This window comes from Antennarius striatus, chromosome 9 (assembly GCF_040054535.1).
Source record: "Antennarius striatus isolate MH-2024 chromosome 9, ASM4005453v1, whole genome shotgun sequence".
NCBI lineage: Eukaryota > Metazoa > Chordata > Actinopteri > Lophiiformes > Antennariidae > Antennarius > Antennarius striatus.
The window spans coordinates 9,910,626-9,928,129 of NC_090784.1; the positions used below are offsets into that span (position 1 = coordinate 9,910,626).

At 40.0% G+C, this 17,504-nt stretch overlaps 1 protein-coding gene across 2 annotated transcripts in view; it reads left to right on the top strand.

Annotated features, from left to right (window-relative positions):
- Window positions 1–17,504, top strand: part of LOC137601339 (transmembrane protein 65-like) — a 29,675-nt gene that overhangs the window by 6,460 nt on the left and 5,711 nt on the right. For both annotated transcript variants that reach the window (XM_068323494.1, XM_068323493.1), the window contains exons 3-6: window positions 6,742–6,786; window positions 8,179–8,246; window positions 8,992–9,046; window positions 13,026–13,068. In XM_068323494.1, the coding sequence (XP_068179595.1) occupies window positions 6,742–6,786; window positions 8,179–8,246; window positions 8,992–9,046; window positions 13,026–13,068 (211 nt within the window). The remainder of the gene's footprint in view (window positions 1–6,741; window positions 6,787–8,178; window positions 8,247–8,991; window positions 9,047–13,025; window positions 13,069–17,504) is intronic.

Sequence of the window (17,504 nt, forward strand, 5' to 3'; positions counted from 1 at the left end):
ATTATGTGGCAGTGGGTAATTATTGCCTAGTGGATGCTGTCGCTGTGACATTTGTCTGGTTATTGGTGTGTGGGTAACACACCATTCATCACACGCTCTGATGTATGAATGCAGTTTGGTGCCAGGAGCAGAGCTGCATCCATTAATGACTTATCAGTCGGATTGTGACTGGGAGCCAACAAGCTAAGCAGCAGTACCCAAAACTCAGTTAGTTTCAGGGGGTACTGCTGTGTCTCCTACTTCCTGTCCAATGGCTGCTGAACCTGTGCTTCCACTTATCACTTTGCACCTGCCAGGCTTTAAATATAGCATAACACACTTTGACGGTGGTGACGCATTCATGCCATCACATTCTCAGTCATTTGTGAAGTGATGTTCTTGATGTCTATAAAACCCTTTATTTTTGCAAGGATTTTATACATCATTAGCTTTTGCTTGTTGGGAGTCTCTGTGATGTATCATGGATGAGTTTTACAGGGGGGACAGCATATTTATTATATATACAAATTGTCTTTTTCAATTTGGTACACATGAACATTTTATGATTTAAAATATATTAAGTGTATGTCACTGCTTAACATGGCTCCCATCTATTTGGAACACAAAAATTTATGCAAGATTAGGGTTTGAATAAAATTACATGGAACCACAGCGGTGCAGCAGGATGTGTTTGATATTCAAGGTGGCGTTTTCTCTGGTGAGCCTGCCTGTTTATTCAAGGGGTGATCAGGCTTCAGAGCTGAAGATGTGGTTCAGTTTTTGCTTTTGTGTTGGACAATACGACTTTAGAAGGCAACTCAAATCCACTTTTTGTCATTTCATTATGTTGTCTTTTTCCTTTTACCTTTCTTACTCTAACTATGTACCTCCATCATACACAGTATTCTGGTTCTCTCCTCATTTTGTTCTTGGTGCCTTCAGAGGTTTAGAAACCAACATTGATGCTGCTGATGTCACTACTGCAGATGTATGGTTAATGTTTTTGTGCTTCTATTAGCTGTTCTCTTACTTTTCGAAGTTCTTTGGTAAAAGACTATGCTCCTTGTCTAACTCAAGTTAGTCTTGTCACCGTGGTTTTTTTTCTCTCATGGTCAACAGTTCAGCATTAGCATTCTGTGTCTGCCTGACCAATGGAAGTCCTTGAATTAATGAAACCTCCACTGTGTTCATATGCGAGCCTCTAATAAATTCTAACCACTGTTTGATGCTGCAGTGCTTTCTTTTTTACAAAGAGAGAAACCTCGGGTGCAACCACAACCATCTTCAGTTTAACATCACAAAGATTATGGAGATGGTGGTAGATTTTAGAAGGGGGGGGGGGGTCCAAGCCGACCCCTGTCGTCATCTGGGGGTAGGAGGTGGAGATTGCAACAGATTATGAAGGTACAGCTGGCCAGGAAGATGACGGGACCAGGCATGTGGGGCGTTTTTATTTATGCTGCTGTTCCACTATTCAGTTATTTCTTTGCGCTGCTGCAAATGTACAGTAACATGCAGCTTGTTAACATGACAGATAGAAGTATTTAATAAATATAACCAGTCAAAGAACCTTTCAAAGCCTGTGCGGGTGCTGTACGCCCACACAAGAGTTTTAATTAGCTAAAATGAGTGAAAGCTCTTTGTTTTGCACTGGAGAGCAGTCAGCTGATCAATGTCTAGTTGGCAGCTAGGAGGCCTGGAGGGTCCAATGAACAGTAATTAACTCCGGTTAATTTTCTTGGAGGATAGTAGAATAGTAATAGTAGATTGAGCACAAGAACTGGAGGTTGACTGAATTATTTGTCCCCCTGGTAAACAGAAATGCGAAAGCTTACTGTAATATAAGCGTGATATGCGTTGGTAGTTGTGGTTTCTAATTGCCCCTTCATATAACATTCATGGTCTCAGCAGGGATTAACCTCTGTATAGCATTGCTCTTGTGCAGAGACAGTCATTACAGTGTGCCATCTAGTAATTTCAGCCCAATGCTCAATTAACAGCATGTTTTCTCTTTTCTGTTCACGTACTTCATCTTCATTATGTGTAGTTGTGAAACCAGGCCGCCTGCTTCCTTTGGTCTTTGTCTCTTGGGGGTTGGTATTTGTCAAGAGAATATTTTCAAGGCTTTTTTTGTCTATTCCTGTGTTTTGTTTCTGGCCATCTACTGTTGCCTTAATTGGTGCAGAGGAAAGAGACTAAACCAGAGCGGAACGGTCTATTCAGTCAACTATTCTTCCCTGAGAGGATGAAAAGTGCTTTGCTGAAGTGTAACTACACCGTTATGTGCCAGCTTGTCTCCTGTCAAGTTCTAATTCTTATGTTTTCTTCTCTCGGGCTGATACACACCATTTTATATTGCATTAACAAAGACTTACTCATTATTTTCTTTCAGTGGGTTTGAGAATTTAAGCTGAGATGTGTCCTGCAGGCGTTCTCCAGTATACTGTACATGAAGAGGAGAGCTACAGAATAAACTAATTGATAGGCTCTCCTTCAAATGAGCTTTAACAGTTACACAGGTCTGTGTTTTGCTCATGTCTGCTTATTTAGGCTTGGCCTATCCATTAGGGGCCACCTCCTTCCAAGGTCCTTTTTTCCTTCTCATTTATCATTTGTCCATAGTCAGCTGCAGAGCACCTGATCGGTGGCTCTAGTCTTTTATTGTTTCTGCTCTATGGACTGTATTGATTTCATACATGCACGTGATTGGTCACAGATCAATATTGGCGGGATGGAGTGACATGCCTTAAAGGAAGGGTGTCTCTTCAGCTTGCAGCACGTGTTGTAACAAACCTTGCTTTGGGTAATCCCTCCCTGTGGGACAAGGTGTGCAATGCAAAACTGTCATTGAACACATGACGGACAAACAAGGACAGTTCTTTGCATTTGCAGATAAATACAATGACACACACACACACAAACACACATGTGTTGCTGATGAAAATGCCCCTACAACACGTGACTTTTCTGAAAATATAATCAGCTGTGTTTGTCATTTCCATTGAGGCAATTTAATGGATCAAGTCATCATGAATGCGTTTGATAGAGATATTTTAATGTATTTCACAGACTTATGTTAAATTTCCAAAATTCTGTTTCTGCCTAGGGCAGCACCAAGATAAAAAGTGTGTATCAATTCATTTGTCACAGCAACACAAAGACAAAGTTCTGCTTCAACCGTGCCTTTACAGAAGAGATTGGTTTCTTCCTCAAACACGAACAATTTTACCAACTCAGGAGAGAGAAAGAGTAAAAGACAGTAAACATGTTGGTAAAAATACTCACCGAGCACCACACAAACATTTGTTTGTAGATGGATGTAAAGATTGAAGGCTTTCACACTAAGTGCTACATGGCTGAGAGAATAGGGTTTCAGTTTTCCCAACACGACTGGGAGGCAAACTATACAGACATTAATTATTACATGACATGCAGACTTTTTAAGTGGTTACATTTGAGAAGTGAGTTTTTGAAATGGGCTTGGAATGGCCGTGTCTGTGTGATGATCTGTTATCTGACAGACTGACTGTCATGAAGTCTGGTATAGATGTCGCCTCCAGATAAGATTTAGCAGCTTTGACAGTCCTCTGAGGATTAATCCTGTATGCTAATCAGTGCAGCATTTTAAATTCCGATATTTTGATTTGTAATACGTCTCCTAAACTAATAAAGTTCCATTAATGTTTAATACTCAGCAGCAAATGTTGACAGGTCTGTTGCTTTCACTTTCAGTCATTCAGGTGACATCTGCTTCCAGCTCATTGACTGGATCGTGAAAACTTTTGACATTGACGTAAATGAGGTATGAAAATCGAAAACCCGCTGGTTCATGTCCCTTCAGTCTTCTGAGAGTCCAACTGCGATGTTCATTAATGGCGTTCTTTAAATCCAAATACTACCACACAATTGAATTGGATTGTTCAAGTGTGATCACCCACTTCATATCAGTATGTTAAGGTTCTCTTTGTTAGCTTGTGCTATCTAGCATGTAGCTCTGTGCCCTCAATGCGTCACTGACTTGCTGTAGCTGACATCACAATTAACAGTTCAGATATCATCATGTTTTGTGTGTAAACACAGACATTATCAGACACTCCTTCATTCTACGTGTGAACGTCTGCAGTGAAAACACAAATCCAACGCGGCTTGAGAAGAGTGGCACATGGCTGCATTGCTATTTAATCCCTTGGTTAGCTATTTATCGCAGCCGATTAAATGTTTTGAGCTCTGCTGAAATTGGATTCTCTCGAGACCTCAGCTCCGTGGGATTTCAGATGCCGTGCAATCAGCTCTTTGTACCAGAGGAGCTCTGGGGGCAATATATGTTCATGTCAGCTCTTACAGCTGTAATAAATGACTGAATAAGGGTCAGCAAATTGGGGGTGAAAGTCTTCCAGGGGTTCTGTTTCAAGTTAATGGGTTTTTCATGTGATTGGTGATGAGACAGTGACTCAGCTACATTGTCATTTGGCCTCTTTCTTTTTAACTGATCGGGGGAAAAAGGGTTTCTGGTTCAGTCCCATTACTTCTATCACAAGTGATACAGATGAGACCTTTATGTATGGTTGATCACATGTTATGCATCATTGTTGAACAAACAAATGAACAAATGATCAGTGTTTAACTGAGTATGTCTACATTTTACCCAAACTTAGCTCTCTATAATTCATTTTTTTAGTCGTCATTTAAACTGATGTGAACGACAATGATAGCCTGACGACAATTCTTATAAGTGGCAGCTCATTTCGTCCAGATCAGTTTTGTTAAGCCACTGGTATTCACATCAGGGATTATATTGATTAATCAGAATCAGAACACTTTATTGATCCCTGAGGGGGAAATAACTTTTTCTTACAATGGCACTGCTCCGGAAAGAGCCACAGCAGAAGTTAGGTTGAAAAAAGAATTAAATGAAGAGCAAAAAAGAAATTGGAATAAATAAGAGAGTATAAAGGTTAACTCTAGACCACTGGGGAAGATGCTGTGTTGGTTATAAAACTTCCCAAATGTCTTATTTTACAATGAATGAATGAATAAATAAATGAATGCTATTCTTACTTAAAACAAGTTAAAAAAAATAGATTTTTTTAATCTTATTTTTTACTCAGTTACATAATCTTAATAAATGGCTAATATGACATTCACAGAAGTTTCACCCATCTGACAGTAACCATACATTATTAAGAAACAATAGAAACAATTTTATTTATTTATTTATTTATTTATTTATTTTGTTAACAGTTTGTTGTTTGTCACCTGCTGGAGATCCCCCTGTAGCTTAAAATTTAAAAAAAAAATTCTGTTTTGTTTTGTTTTTTCCCATTCTAAATCCTTGGTGATTGATGTAGGAACACAAAAGACACTTTTGGCGTACAGTCGAGCACAGGGGGAGTCTTTAGTTAAACCCTGTTACAATCCCTGAATGAGGGATAAAGAGAAAGAAAAACACTTTCTCATAATTTATTGCCATAACTGTCTATCTTCCCTGAGCAATATTACATCTTCATCACTTGGTAGTTTATTCTGTTGTAACTGATGGTTTGTTTGTGCGAAAACCTTTAACAATGCACAGAGGGGAGTTGGAGAGGGACAGTGAGTTATTAAACCAGAGGTCCTGCAGAGGCTGAAGTCACTGAAGGATCTGAGTGCTGATGGTGAACATATAGTAATACTGGTGACCATGTGTCAGCAGTATTTCTACTCCAGTGCTGAAGAAAGGGCCATCATTGAGGTAGAGGATGTCTGCTGCCGTCAGCAACTTGAGATGGACGTGAACCGAAAACTGAAGTGTGACGCCTGCAATGTGACACTGAGTCCTGAAAGGAAAGACAGAGATGAGCTGGAAATAGGTTGAACTGGTTTGTTTCCTGTCTTGCAGTTAGATGGCAATTTTACAGCTGTAATTTTGATATTTATGTGCAGGTTTTTACAATTATTCATGTTGTAATTTATCCAAGATGGGGAATGAATGGAGAAATGGTTCTTCTCTCAGAAAGCAATTTTAGATTTTGGCTTTTGCTCTCACTAAATCAACCTCAAGAGAGTGTTTGAGAGTGTGTTTCTCTGTGTGGGAATGCGTGCTTCTATAATTGGGTGTTTCTTGTAGTAGAGACAGACTCTGTTTGACAAGCCTTCACCAGTGAGCAAAATCTGCTCCAGTTTACCATAAACTGAGAGTGAAAGTGATGGAGAAGGCCGACGATGTGCGCTGACCTACAAAGGCGATCATTGTGCCTTCTGTCGGCAATTGTCAAACTGATGCAATCATCTGTTATTGTACAGCACCGTCATGTGTCGTGTTCATGTCTTACATGCAGTCTGACACCTTAGTAGCACATAGTAGAAAAAAAAGGGCATTAGATCTTGTACAGTCATTTATTTTTAATTACTTCATTCCACGTTTTTAAAGTCTTTTACCGTGAAGACAATGAATGAATGTTTCTACCGGTTCTCCCTGTCGACGTCTGGTCTCTGTGTTGTCAGACCATCTCTGGTGCCTGATTTGCAGCTTTCTTATTTTCTGACACCTCCTCTCTCCTCACCTGTGTCTCCCTTTGGGGGGATGACAGCTGGGAAGCTGACTCTGTTTCATCACCCCTGACACGTTGCAAAAGATTTTTTCCCCCTTTCCTCCTTCCTCTCTTCCTAGCCATAAGGCTGTCACTAATAGTCTTGTCTTGACATTTATGCAGACTTCTACCCTAGATAGAACAACAGCACATGCAGATGATCATTAATTCATTTTCTTGTCTTCTCTTACAGGGCAGATGGAAATTGCACCACCGACTGCGGCACAGTTAAGATATGGTAAGACTTAAATAGATTCTTCAGAATAATTTGCTTTGTGTTTCTCTGTGTATTACCCCTTCAGCTCAGCTCAATTTAAATGGATACATCTTGAAGCATGACAGCCTGAAGTGGTATTCATCATTTCACTATCAATCAAGCAGCAGATTGATCAGTGAAAATTAATGAATTGGAGATTGTGGTCCATCATTCATGTTTTTTTCCCCCTTGATCTCCCCAGAGAAAGGGGAAAATGTGATTATTGGCCTACTAATGCAGTTATGCCTTGTCAACATGTACATCTTATATTAGCTAGTGTTTCTAAAATAAAGGGCCGTCATAACAATCAATCATTCAACCTATAGTTGTATAGCACTTAATCACATCAGCAGACATTTCAAAGTGCCTTAACAGACAGAGAAACCCAACAGGACCCTCCAGAACCTTCAGTGTCACAATCAGTGATGAACTGAAGTGTCACCTGAATTCAAAGTTCACAACAAATATGATCATGAGAGGTAGAGCGCTTTAAAAGTCACACTATTTTAATAAGCCCTGTGATGAACTGATTGCCTATCCTGCGTGGGCCCCATCTGTCGCCCGGTATCAGCTGGGATAAGCTCCACCGTCTACCTGGGGATGGACAGTGTGTGGATAAATAGCATTGTTTGTTAGAACACAATCATCATGTGTCTGTCTTGAAGAACGGCATCAGTAAAATGATGCTTAAAGAGAAATAACTTTAAAGAGGCTGCTGTGGAAGTTCTAATAAGTGTCAAGCCGTGTCTGCGCAGCACTTACTCAGCTGTTAAGCAGTTCTCTTAGATTTCACTGGAGTTCTTGTTGTTTTTTCTGCAGTGAAACATCCAAACAGCATTAGCTTTAGATGTCGGTTCAAACAGACGGAGTGCTCGTCACTATCGGAGTTGCCCCAGATGTACGGGCTTTAAAGAACGTGTTTAAGATCTGACTGTGTGGGTGTTTTGTGTCAGGAGACTCGAACAGCAGGATTTAAAAATCTAAGTTTGTACAGAAGGGAAGCATCATCAGCTAAGAGCTGGAGAGATGACATGTCAGATGATAGGTCTTAATTTTCCCTCTGCAGAAGTGTTGAACAGAATTGAACTAAGTAGAAAAGATTTGCCCTAATCACCACCCTACCACGAACCCCAGCCGACCCCTGGGGTGGTGCATGGCATTTAGAATAGGCTTTCACAGCATCAATCTGTATTTACGCATATAATGCATCCCTGCATGTGAAAATATTTACATTTTGATAGCTTTTTTTTTCCACAAAGGTTGAGCTTGTACTTAAATCTTTGATATTTATAGAGAAAACTCATTGCTCTTCAGTTCATTAGAAGACTTGTTCTGTCTCTTGGTGAAGCTTTGTTTGTGTTTATTGTTTCACAGTTCTGCTCCATAATGCTCTCCCTTTTGTTGGATTTGGATTTCTGGACAACTGCATCATGATCGTAGCTGTAAGTCTATCCGCTTCATGGAGAGCTGAAACGGCGTTTCAGCTTACATCACTCTGACTCTTCCCTTTTGCTCGCCACAGGCTCCCCTCTCCTTATTAAGTCTTCCTGAAGTCATCGAAATAATGAAATTTTTACTCGGTGGAATGGAATGAACTTATTGAAGTAATTTGAAGAATGCCTGTACAGCTGGGTTATTTTAACACTGAGATGATGAATTCTCATCCAAGCTCCCCTACAAGGAGGTTGGAGACAAAATATTATTCAAAAGAGTCAAATGAGAGAACGAGCACAATTTTGAAATGATGAAATGGCCACAACCAGACATTGAAGCAAAAGAATTTGGAGATATTATTCGTCATATGAAGAACAAAGTGTTGTTTTTACTTTACTAGACTATGTCTAAAAAGTGTGAGAATTGAAATCAATAGTAATCACTTTTTGTGCTGGATTCAGACAGTTTGTGGATTTGCTGAAATGAGATTTTTAAAGTACTTTACTGTAAGCTTGTGACTGTTCTCTCCAGTCTGGAGTGTGAAAGACACTGATTCACCCTGCTTGGTACATCACATATCAGAATGCAATTTATTCTCAGACTGCAATTTATTTTGTAAGGTACAGAACTTCTGCACTAAAATCAAGAAACCACGAGCTCAAAAAAGTTTTTAACATGACGAATGAGCGTTGTCCATTTTGATCTTTTCACTTAGTTTGATGACTGTAATGTGTGTTTCTATGTGTTTCTCAGGGCACACAGATCGAGTTGTCTATCGGCGTGATCCTCGGTATTTCAACTATGGCAGGTAAAGCAGTTTGTTTTCGAACGTGCATAATGTGTAATACATCAGTTTTTACATTGCTTGTCATAAATGTGCAGACACATAATGAGGGAAACTAATCATTTCACATCCGAGATTAAATTTGCAGCAAAATTATATTTGACCTTTTGTCGATAACTTCATCCCACCTTCATCACAATTCTACCAGTGGGGGCTAATCCAAACCCACTGGTGGAGATAATGATCTGTGTGTGTGTGTGCGTGCGTGCGTGCGTGTGTGTGTGTGTCTGTGTTTGTGTGCGCGTGTGATTGCTGTATTTAAATGTGAACACACACATTTACTTTTCAACAATGTTTTGCTCATTCATTTCAAGGGATTGCTGAATTGCATTCTATCAAGTCGGAACCATTACTCTGTCCTTTAAATTCTTTCTCAGTAGTGTCAAAGAAAAATGTTTGAAGGGTAACTGGTTTTTCTACAAAACATTAAGTTCTGTTTCATTTTTGGCCATTCGTTTCTGGGACAGCCACATTTTTGGAGCCTGTTTGAAAATGCCATTTGAAATACCACGTCCTCTGAAATTTGCAGCGTCATAGCCCAGCTTCACAGACTATATGTCTATTTTAGTCCCTGACATATGTGTACCTGACAGCGTACTATGAACAGAAAATCTAAGGGCAATTGGACAGTACAGTTTGATTGTGCTGACTTTATTCACACTCCTCCAATGTAGATTGCTGCAACGCAAATGTCATCTTATTTTGTGGTGTTGATTTAGAAAGGTCATCTAGGTCTGCTAGGCAAAGAAAAACCTTATGTCCGTTCAAACAATGTTGTGTGAACGAAGCCTTGGGTGCCTCCTGTTTGTTTCAGCTTGAAGAGTTCAAATAGATAGTGTGGTGTCTAAAACCATAGTTCTTGATGTGACTACCAGATGATCCCACTTGATGCAGCAAGAGAATGTTTGAAGGTTTTTCATTCACTCTCCCTGCTGAGAGTAAAACCAGCACTAGTCCTGTAACTGGCGGTGAGCAGAGGCCTGAAGCGATTTTTATCCTCCTTCACGGTGAACTGCAGAGATTTGTGAAACTCGGCCACAGCGGATCGATGGGTCTGTCAGGGATCTGTTGCACAGGGGAGGTGTTTGAGTCTGCACTTGATGCTTAATGTATTAAACAAGCCTTTTTCTTGATCCTCCTTTTGTTGATTGACACATTTTTCAAATTAAAAATATCCCTTTTCCTTTGCCCTTCTTACTGTGAATGGATGAATGGGATTTATGTTAAGCCAAAGGAGCAATTTCAGGCCAGAGTGGATTTATAGACAATAAGTTAACCAGACTGCAAACTCAGATTAACACTGGATGGCTCGCTGACATGTAGCGCTGGACAAAAGAGTTTCTTCAACTCCAGGAATTAGAGAGCTGACCAAAAATAAATAAATACATACTCTATTACCATCCAGTGATAGTCTAGAAACAGAAGGAGTTTCAACCTAGTTTACATGACAGACATTTTCACAGCAGCGGTAGTGCTAACTCCTGGAGACACTAGGGGGATCTGCATATCAATAGGCTGTTTTTATCTAACTCAGTCCGGAGTGATTTAGCACCGGTGTCAAAGCTGTAGTCAAGTCCACCAATCACACATTTCCTTGGAGTTATTTAAAACAGAGGCGGTAGTGTGGAAAAAACTGAACGTTGGATGAACAAAACATAAAATTAAATTTAAAAAAACCCACTACCGATGTGATTACCTCACTTAATTTGCTGGAACTACCTTCACATAATCATGCCTTTACTCATGCGCCTGTAAATTAGAACATTTGAATTACATTTCTAACAGACTGTGGTGCTGCTTCCAAAACTGAAGATGAGGTCCTACAGAAACACATCAGACCAAATGGTTGCTTAGAGGCTGTTGTAGTCACACTTCCCCCTCTCGTCTCTATTTTTCCTGTTGTACCTCAAGATGACATAAGGAGTGTGTGTTTCATCGTTACTATAGAAAGTAGTTAGGATGGATATGTGTGGCTCTAATCTTATAGCTTATAGATGAGGAGCTACCTCTTATTAGTATTTCTTATTGGGTCACAGCTCATTTGCGTAGCAATTGACATGAATGAAAGTACTCCAGAATATCACCTAGCACCTCACCAATGCGTGAAGGTGGACTGAATCAGATAGTAGGGCTTGAGGTGAAGGCAGGATGTTGAACTCGGCTGCATTTGAGCAGCTTGATCAGCCCAGTCAAGCCTGATGAGCTCCCAATTATATCTGTCTCTTGAGTGTGTGTGTGTGTGTGTGTGCGTGCGTGCGTGTGTGCGTGTGTGTGTGCGTGCGTGCCTGCGTTCACGTGTGTGTGTCTGTATGCTGGTATGTATGTATGTATGCTTGTTTGTTTATTACATGGACTAACATTTGTTTCTATGAGCCACACACGGTGTAATATGAACAATTCAAAGGAGGGGATTTGTTCCAACCATATGTTTGTAAAGGCTTGGCCTAAGTGAATTCATGACAACTCACTTTTTTTTTTTAAACTGTGGATAATCTTCATGAAAGTAAGGTGAAGCTGCTTACATAAGTGTGTTTTGAATTCAACCTTTCAAAAGACAGGCCTGTCTGTGTTTGTCAAGTTGGCCAGGTCATCATAAATATTACTGTAAATCAATAGTCAGTGAAAATTGTGTTGTGTAAAAAGTGAGTTATTTCAACATAATTCAAAAACCATATATATATATATATATATATATATATATATATATATATATATATATATATATATATATATATATATACACACACACACACACACACACACACACACACACACACACACACACACACACACACACCAGCAAGCATTTCAGAATTCTTTGATTTGGCCCTGACTGACTGACCAAGAATTATAAACTTGCACTCTTTCCAAGTAATTTGTCTCAGAGCAACAAGCTAACAGCTAGAAGAAGACAGCAGCCTTTCAGACTGATGCTCTGTTTAAAAGTTCAGGTTAGTCTCCAACAACATCAGGCCCTCAGGACTCCTGGGACACACCACAGACAACACCCTCCTGATGCTTTCCTCCGGTTATATGTTGTGCTCGTTGATGTAGATGTAAATGTTTATTCAGGCAGCTGTTGTTTGTTAGCAGGCAAAAAACCAACCTTATTCATGTTGTTTTCTGTCAGTCTTTGTGTGGATTGAAGAATATCAGACCTTCTGCCAGACTGGAAGATGATTACACTGTAGCCAAGATGCTGCTGCTTTGTTTTCATCTCTTTACCCAGAAGCCGCTGAGTTGCTGCTGCAGCAATGGTCTGAACTCAGGGTCACGGACAACAGAGGAAACACAAGAAAAGCTCAGACTCCATGTTCTCCTTTAGGAGCCTCTAGAACAGCAGCATGTAGAAAAGGATAAGCAGATTCTGTACTGCAGCATCTCCCAATTCCTGAGGCTCAGAGTCTTTAGCTTTGTTGGCTTTGGGGACACTACTGCTGTCAGTTGTGTTCTTTGAATAGTATGTGTTTTTGTTGTTGTTGTTGTTGTTGTTGTTGTTAAAGACAAGATTGTGATGAGATGATTGTGAGGATTTATGTTTCATTTGGAGACTATTTATCGTGAGTACTGGCCCAAAGGTGCTCCACAACTCTCTTCCACAAAGCAAGCGACCGCTCATGTCCCTGCAGGAGAAGACGTTTAACAATGTGAAATCACTTATCTCTCTTCAGCCCTGGCTTTAATAGAATTGTGACAGCGCAGTCTGAAAAAAAAACCACTGGAGATTTCAGGAGGAAGGAGCACCGCTAATACTTCTGTTATACATGTGCTTCAAGTTCAATACAAACAATATGGCTCCGGTAATTTCACGTGGGTGTGTGGCTGTGTGGTAGCAGATGGAAAAATCTGTTATTTTGTGTCTTCTGTCAGTAAATCGTCCTGAATATGAGCCTGGTTTTTTGATTCTCTCTCTGTCTCCTCTCTCTTGCCAAATTTCCTGCAGCTGCTGCCCTCGGCAACCTGGTGTCAGATCTGGCAGGGCTGGGGTAAGAATCTCACACACACACACACACACACACACACACACACACACACACGCCCGCGCATGTACACAAATTCACTCACAAGAACACAAGAACTATTAATTTCTCAGCAAATCATGGCCAGTTAGAGGGGAATGGAATTCCTCATTTCAGAATGAATGCCCTCATTCATGAAAAAAAATTTTTTTACGAATATCCCAGTGTACATCCCTGATAGTACAGCATCCATCCCTGGTTTTCCAACCAGTTTATGCAAATTATATGAAAATATCTTTTTTGTTTGAGGGGCGAAGTAAAAGATTTACCGTTGTACTTCAGCACCGTTCATAAAGCCGCTGTGTAATTAGTGGGCTTAGCTCTGAGGAGGAGAAGCATGAGCAGCGAGGAAGACATAGAGGTCTGTGTCCCAGAGGGAAGATGACAGTGGTTGAGCAAAGCATGAAAATAATAGTCATTAATGACATATTAATAGGACTTAGTTGAAATGACTGTCTGCATAAGTGTCTCAATAAGGTCAGGAGACTCCAGAATATCTTTTGACTGAATCGAGATTGATGATGAAGAGAACTGTGATTTGAACAAAAATGTGCATCCTAATTTTGGCAATGATACAAATCATAATATAAATCATTCTCATTCTGCATGTTCAATTGATATTTTATTTTAAAAAATTACCATTTGGAAAGTTTATGTCTTATTAAGCTTTTACTTATACAACTGACAAAAAGTTTGGATTCAATTTTATTGTTTTCTGCTTTTATTTTGCACCTCGATGCAAAGTTTTCTTCAGCCATAACTAAACATGAAATTATTTATGTAGTAAGAAAGTGGTAATAGACAAACACTTATCATTGCAGGCAAATTCAGTGAAAGTAAAATGTTTGTCTTACTTTCATATCCAAACCAATTCAAGAAGTTCTGGATCCGTGCAAGACTTCCAAGTATCATCCAAAGAAATGCAGCCATAGAGTAAATACAGGACGTAGTAAACAATGATAAACAATACTATCATCATCATCACAAGCACTAAGGGAACACACACGCTGCGTTGCGATTTGTTAAGGGATCATAAAACAGTGTTTTACAAAGGAAATTAAAGCTTAAAAAATGACTACATTAGTGTGAAAAACATTTCATTTTTTTCAGTACTGGGAGTCAAGGCTTTATGTGTTTTTCTTCTCAATGTGAACAATATAATTAGTTTAATGTTGTTTTAATGTGGAATAATTTATGGATACCCTAGCTTTCTTCCTCCATTCTTCCTAAATGCTATACTGCTGTATTGCTCTGTGAAGCTAACCAGAATGTTTACTGGCTGGTTTGATCCCAGCAGTCTGCCATAGCTGTGTGTAGAATCTAATCGATCCACAAGAAGCCTCCAGCCTGAAGGACCTTTAACATTCACGTGTCTCGGATCGCTGCAGATCATTGAATCGTGTCTTCAGTTTCAGTCCGCTGATTCATGACTACTATCCACTTGAGAGCCCCCTAGAGTTGGCTCGGGGACCGTAGTCAGCTTCTTGACTCTTAACTCACAATAATATGTAGAGTAAAACGTACTTACAGTAATAAACACAGTGGATTAGAGAGATTATCACACTTCCCATTTAGAAACTGTGAGTCAGCAGAGCAGGACAGTTAGACACAGGCAGAGAGACACAAAGAGCGCTTTGTTTGATGGATCGGCTAAATTATCCTGACTCCCTCAAACTCCCTCAGTGGACCACACAGTCAGCACACAGTGTGTGTGTGTGTGTGTGTGTGTGTGTGTGTGTGTGTGTGTGTGTGTGTGTGTGTGTGTGTGTGTGTGTGTGTGTGTGTGTGTGTGTGTGTGTGTGTGTGTGTGTGTGTGTGTGTGTGTGTGTGTGTGTGTGTGTGTGTGTGTGTGTGTGTGTGTACGTGGGTTTGCCATAACAGGAAAGTCCTTCTGGACAGTTTGCCTCAATTACATCAGGACACCTCGGAGGTTTTTCTTATCATGATAGATTTGCAGCAGTGAGTCTGAAGGCTGTTTGCGATGGAGTCTCACCGGAGCGGCTGCAGGTGTCCTTCGCCGCCCACCTGTGTCACCGTTTTATGTAAATTTCCAAGATAACACACGTAAAATGCTGTCATGGGAATCAGCGGCGTTTCAGTGTCATTTGAGTGCTGAGGAGAATTTCTGTTGAGATTGTAGTAAACTTGGATCTGTGGCTGACCTCAGATGCAGTCAAGAGGTTCCTGGATACTTGCTGCAGGTTTGGTGTTTATTTGCTCAAACCTCAGGCACTAATGTGTCTAAGAACTTTATTTTATTTTTAATATTTTCATTCCATCAGACTAGAGACTGGAGTTTATGTCGAAGACTCACACATTCAGTTTCTGCTCATAATAATGCAGTAAGAGCACCAAACATCTTTCCATCCATCCATTGTTTTATAGACAGGACAATCGAAATCATCTACAGCCGCTTACCTGCCTTGTGGGTCACGGGTCTGCTACATCCTACCCCAGATAGCCATGGGCGAAAGGCGGGGTACACCCCGGATTAGACACCAGCTCATCACATAGAGCAGCAAACATTCAGTTTGGAATTGAAACATGACGTTACTTCTTTTATTTACATAAACAGTTTGTTGTGTTCCACTATTTGTCCAAAACGTTACATTTCTCGTATTTTTAATTTATTTAATTAAGAGTAAAAATTGAATCAACTTTAATAATCCCTGAAGGGAAATTATATGTCCACTCTAGTGTTAGTCTATGTTGTTAATCACACGAATAGTATATATGAGTACAGGCCCGTGACACACACACACACACACACACACACTCTGTAAGCATGCAGATGAGAGGTAGAGCAGTGACTGAGCTACTGCTTCACCCGTTGCTTCTTCTGTAGTAATTTTCACAAGCAAGATGAATTCTGGAAACTCCTCCTGTTCTCAAAAGTGTGGGAAAAGGACTGCGTTCATGTCAATCAGGTGTCCATCGTTCCATACTAGATTCATGGCTTGCATGTATTCATGGTCTGAAGGCACTTATACCCTTGAACCACTCCGTTTGAGTGCTGGAAATGTGCAATTTGAGCAAATTATTAATTCACACAATTTCCCCCCAGTCTACGGAGAACTGATATAAACAGACAGGAAACACACTGAGAGCAGATTAGACAAGCATAGAGGATGTAAGACTGGTTTCTGTAATAATTATCCGACAGTTTTCTCAGTCATGTAACTGAACGGCACAGATAGATGTATTTGTCACTGCATGCTGTTCCTCTAGTGTGCCTTCGGTCAATATTGTAGTAATTACTATGTAATTATGGTTTGCAAATGCTCCCACTCAACGTCTGTCTTCCTCCACCAAGAGAGCGCCATGAGCCTCAGCTGCTGTGACTCCCTGCACTTGTATAAAGTTCCCCATATGTGTGTGTGTTTGCGTTTAGGTGAGCAATCTGTGCAGCTATCACCACACACAAGATTTTGCATGCTTGTGTATATTTGTCATGTCAGGAAAATGTAACAGATTTTCCTCATTGAGGGTGTGTGTGCTTTGACAGAAGAAGGAAATTCTATAATTTAGCCCATGACTCATTCTGACGGTGCCGGTGCTCCTGCACAGCTTAGTGTTGGCGACTGTTTATATTCTTAATGGCCACAAAACGTCTGCAGACAGCTTACCCAGTTTGGTATTATTGGATTCAGCCCAGATATAATAGGACATGGAGAATAACATTAGTGAAGCCAAGGATTTTAAAAATAGCATTGCAAATTTGATTTCCAGCCTGTCTTTTGAGCGCATTACATAACCTTGTGATGTCGTTTGTGTCCCTACCTGAGAAATAAAGGCTGTATCAGTACATCTTCTCGACATTATCACTGCTGTGTCATCACAGGGAGGGTGATGCCAAACATGGCTCAAGTACATCATGCAACATTTGTACCACTTAATGCTCAAGGAAAACTGTCATTCTCGTTGTCCATGACTGACAAGAGGTCAGTCTGATAGAACATCATTTACCTCGACTTAAGGTTCAGTGGATGTTTTATTAATGAATTAATGATCATTTTTCTGTCTTTTTTCTTCACAAATTTCAGAATTAAAGTGAGTGCTATGCTTTCATGTTGTACATTCTTGTTGGAAGGTGATTTCTTTGACACGCAAAACTTCTATTTGGAAACACAACATTGCCTTTTTGTCCCTCATCTTCTTCATACTGATTTTGTCTCCTATCCCTCTGCTGCTCTGCTGCTCAGTGACCCAGATACCATCAGTGATATAAAGAGCAGCTCTGTCTTGTTAACTGTATGCAGTAAATCCAACATGTCTGAATATACTTTATTTTATTAATGCCTTTTCTTAAGGAAATACTCCTGTAAAGCTTTCAAATAAAAATATCTTACAATGTCCTTAATGTTATGTTCAGCAAATATAATTTTCAAGATTGCCTTAAATGT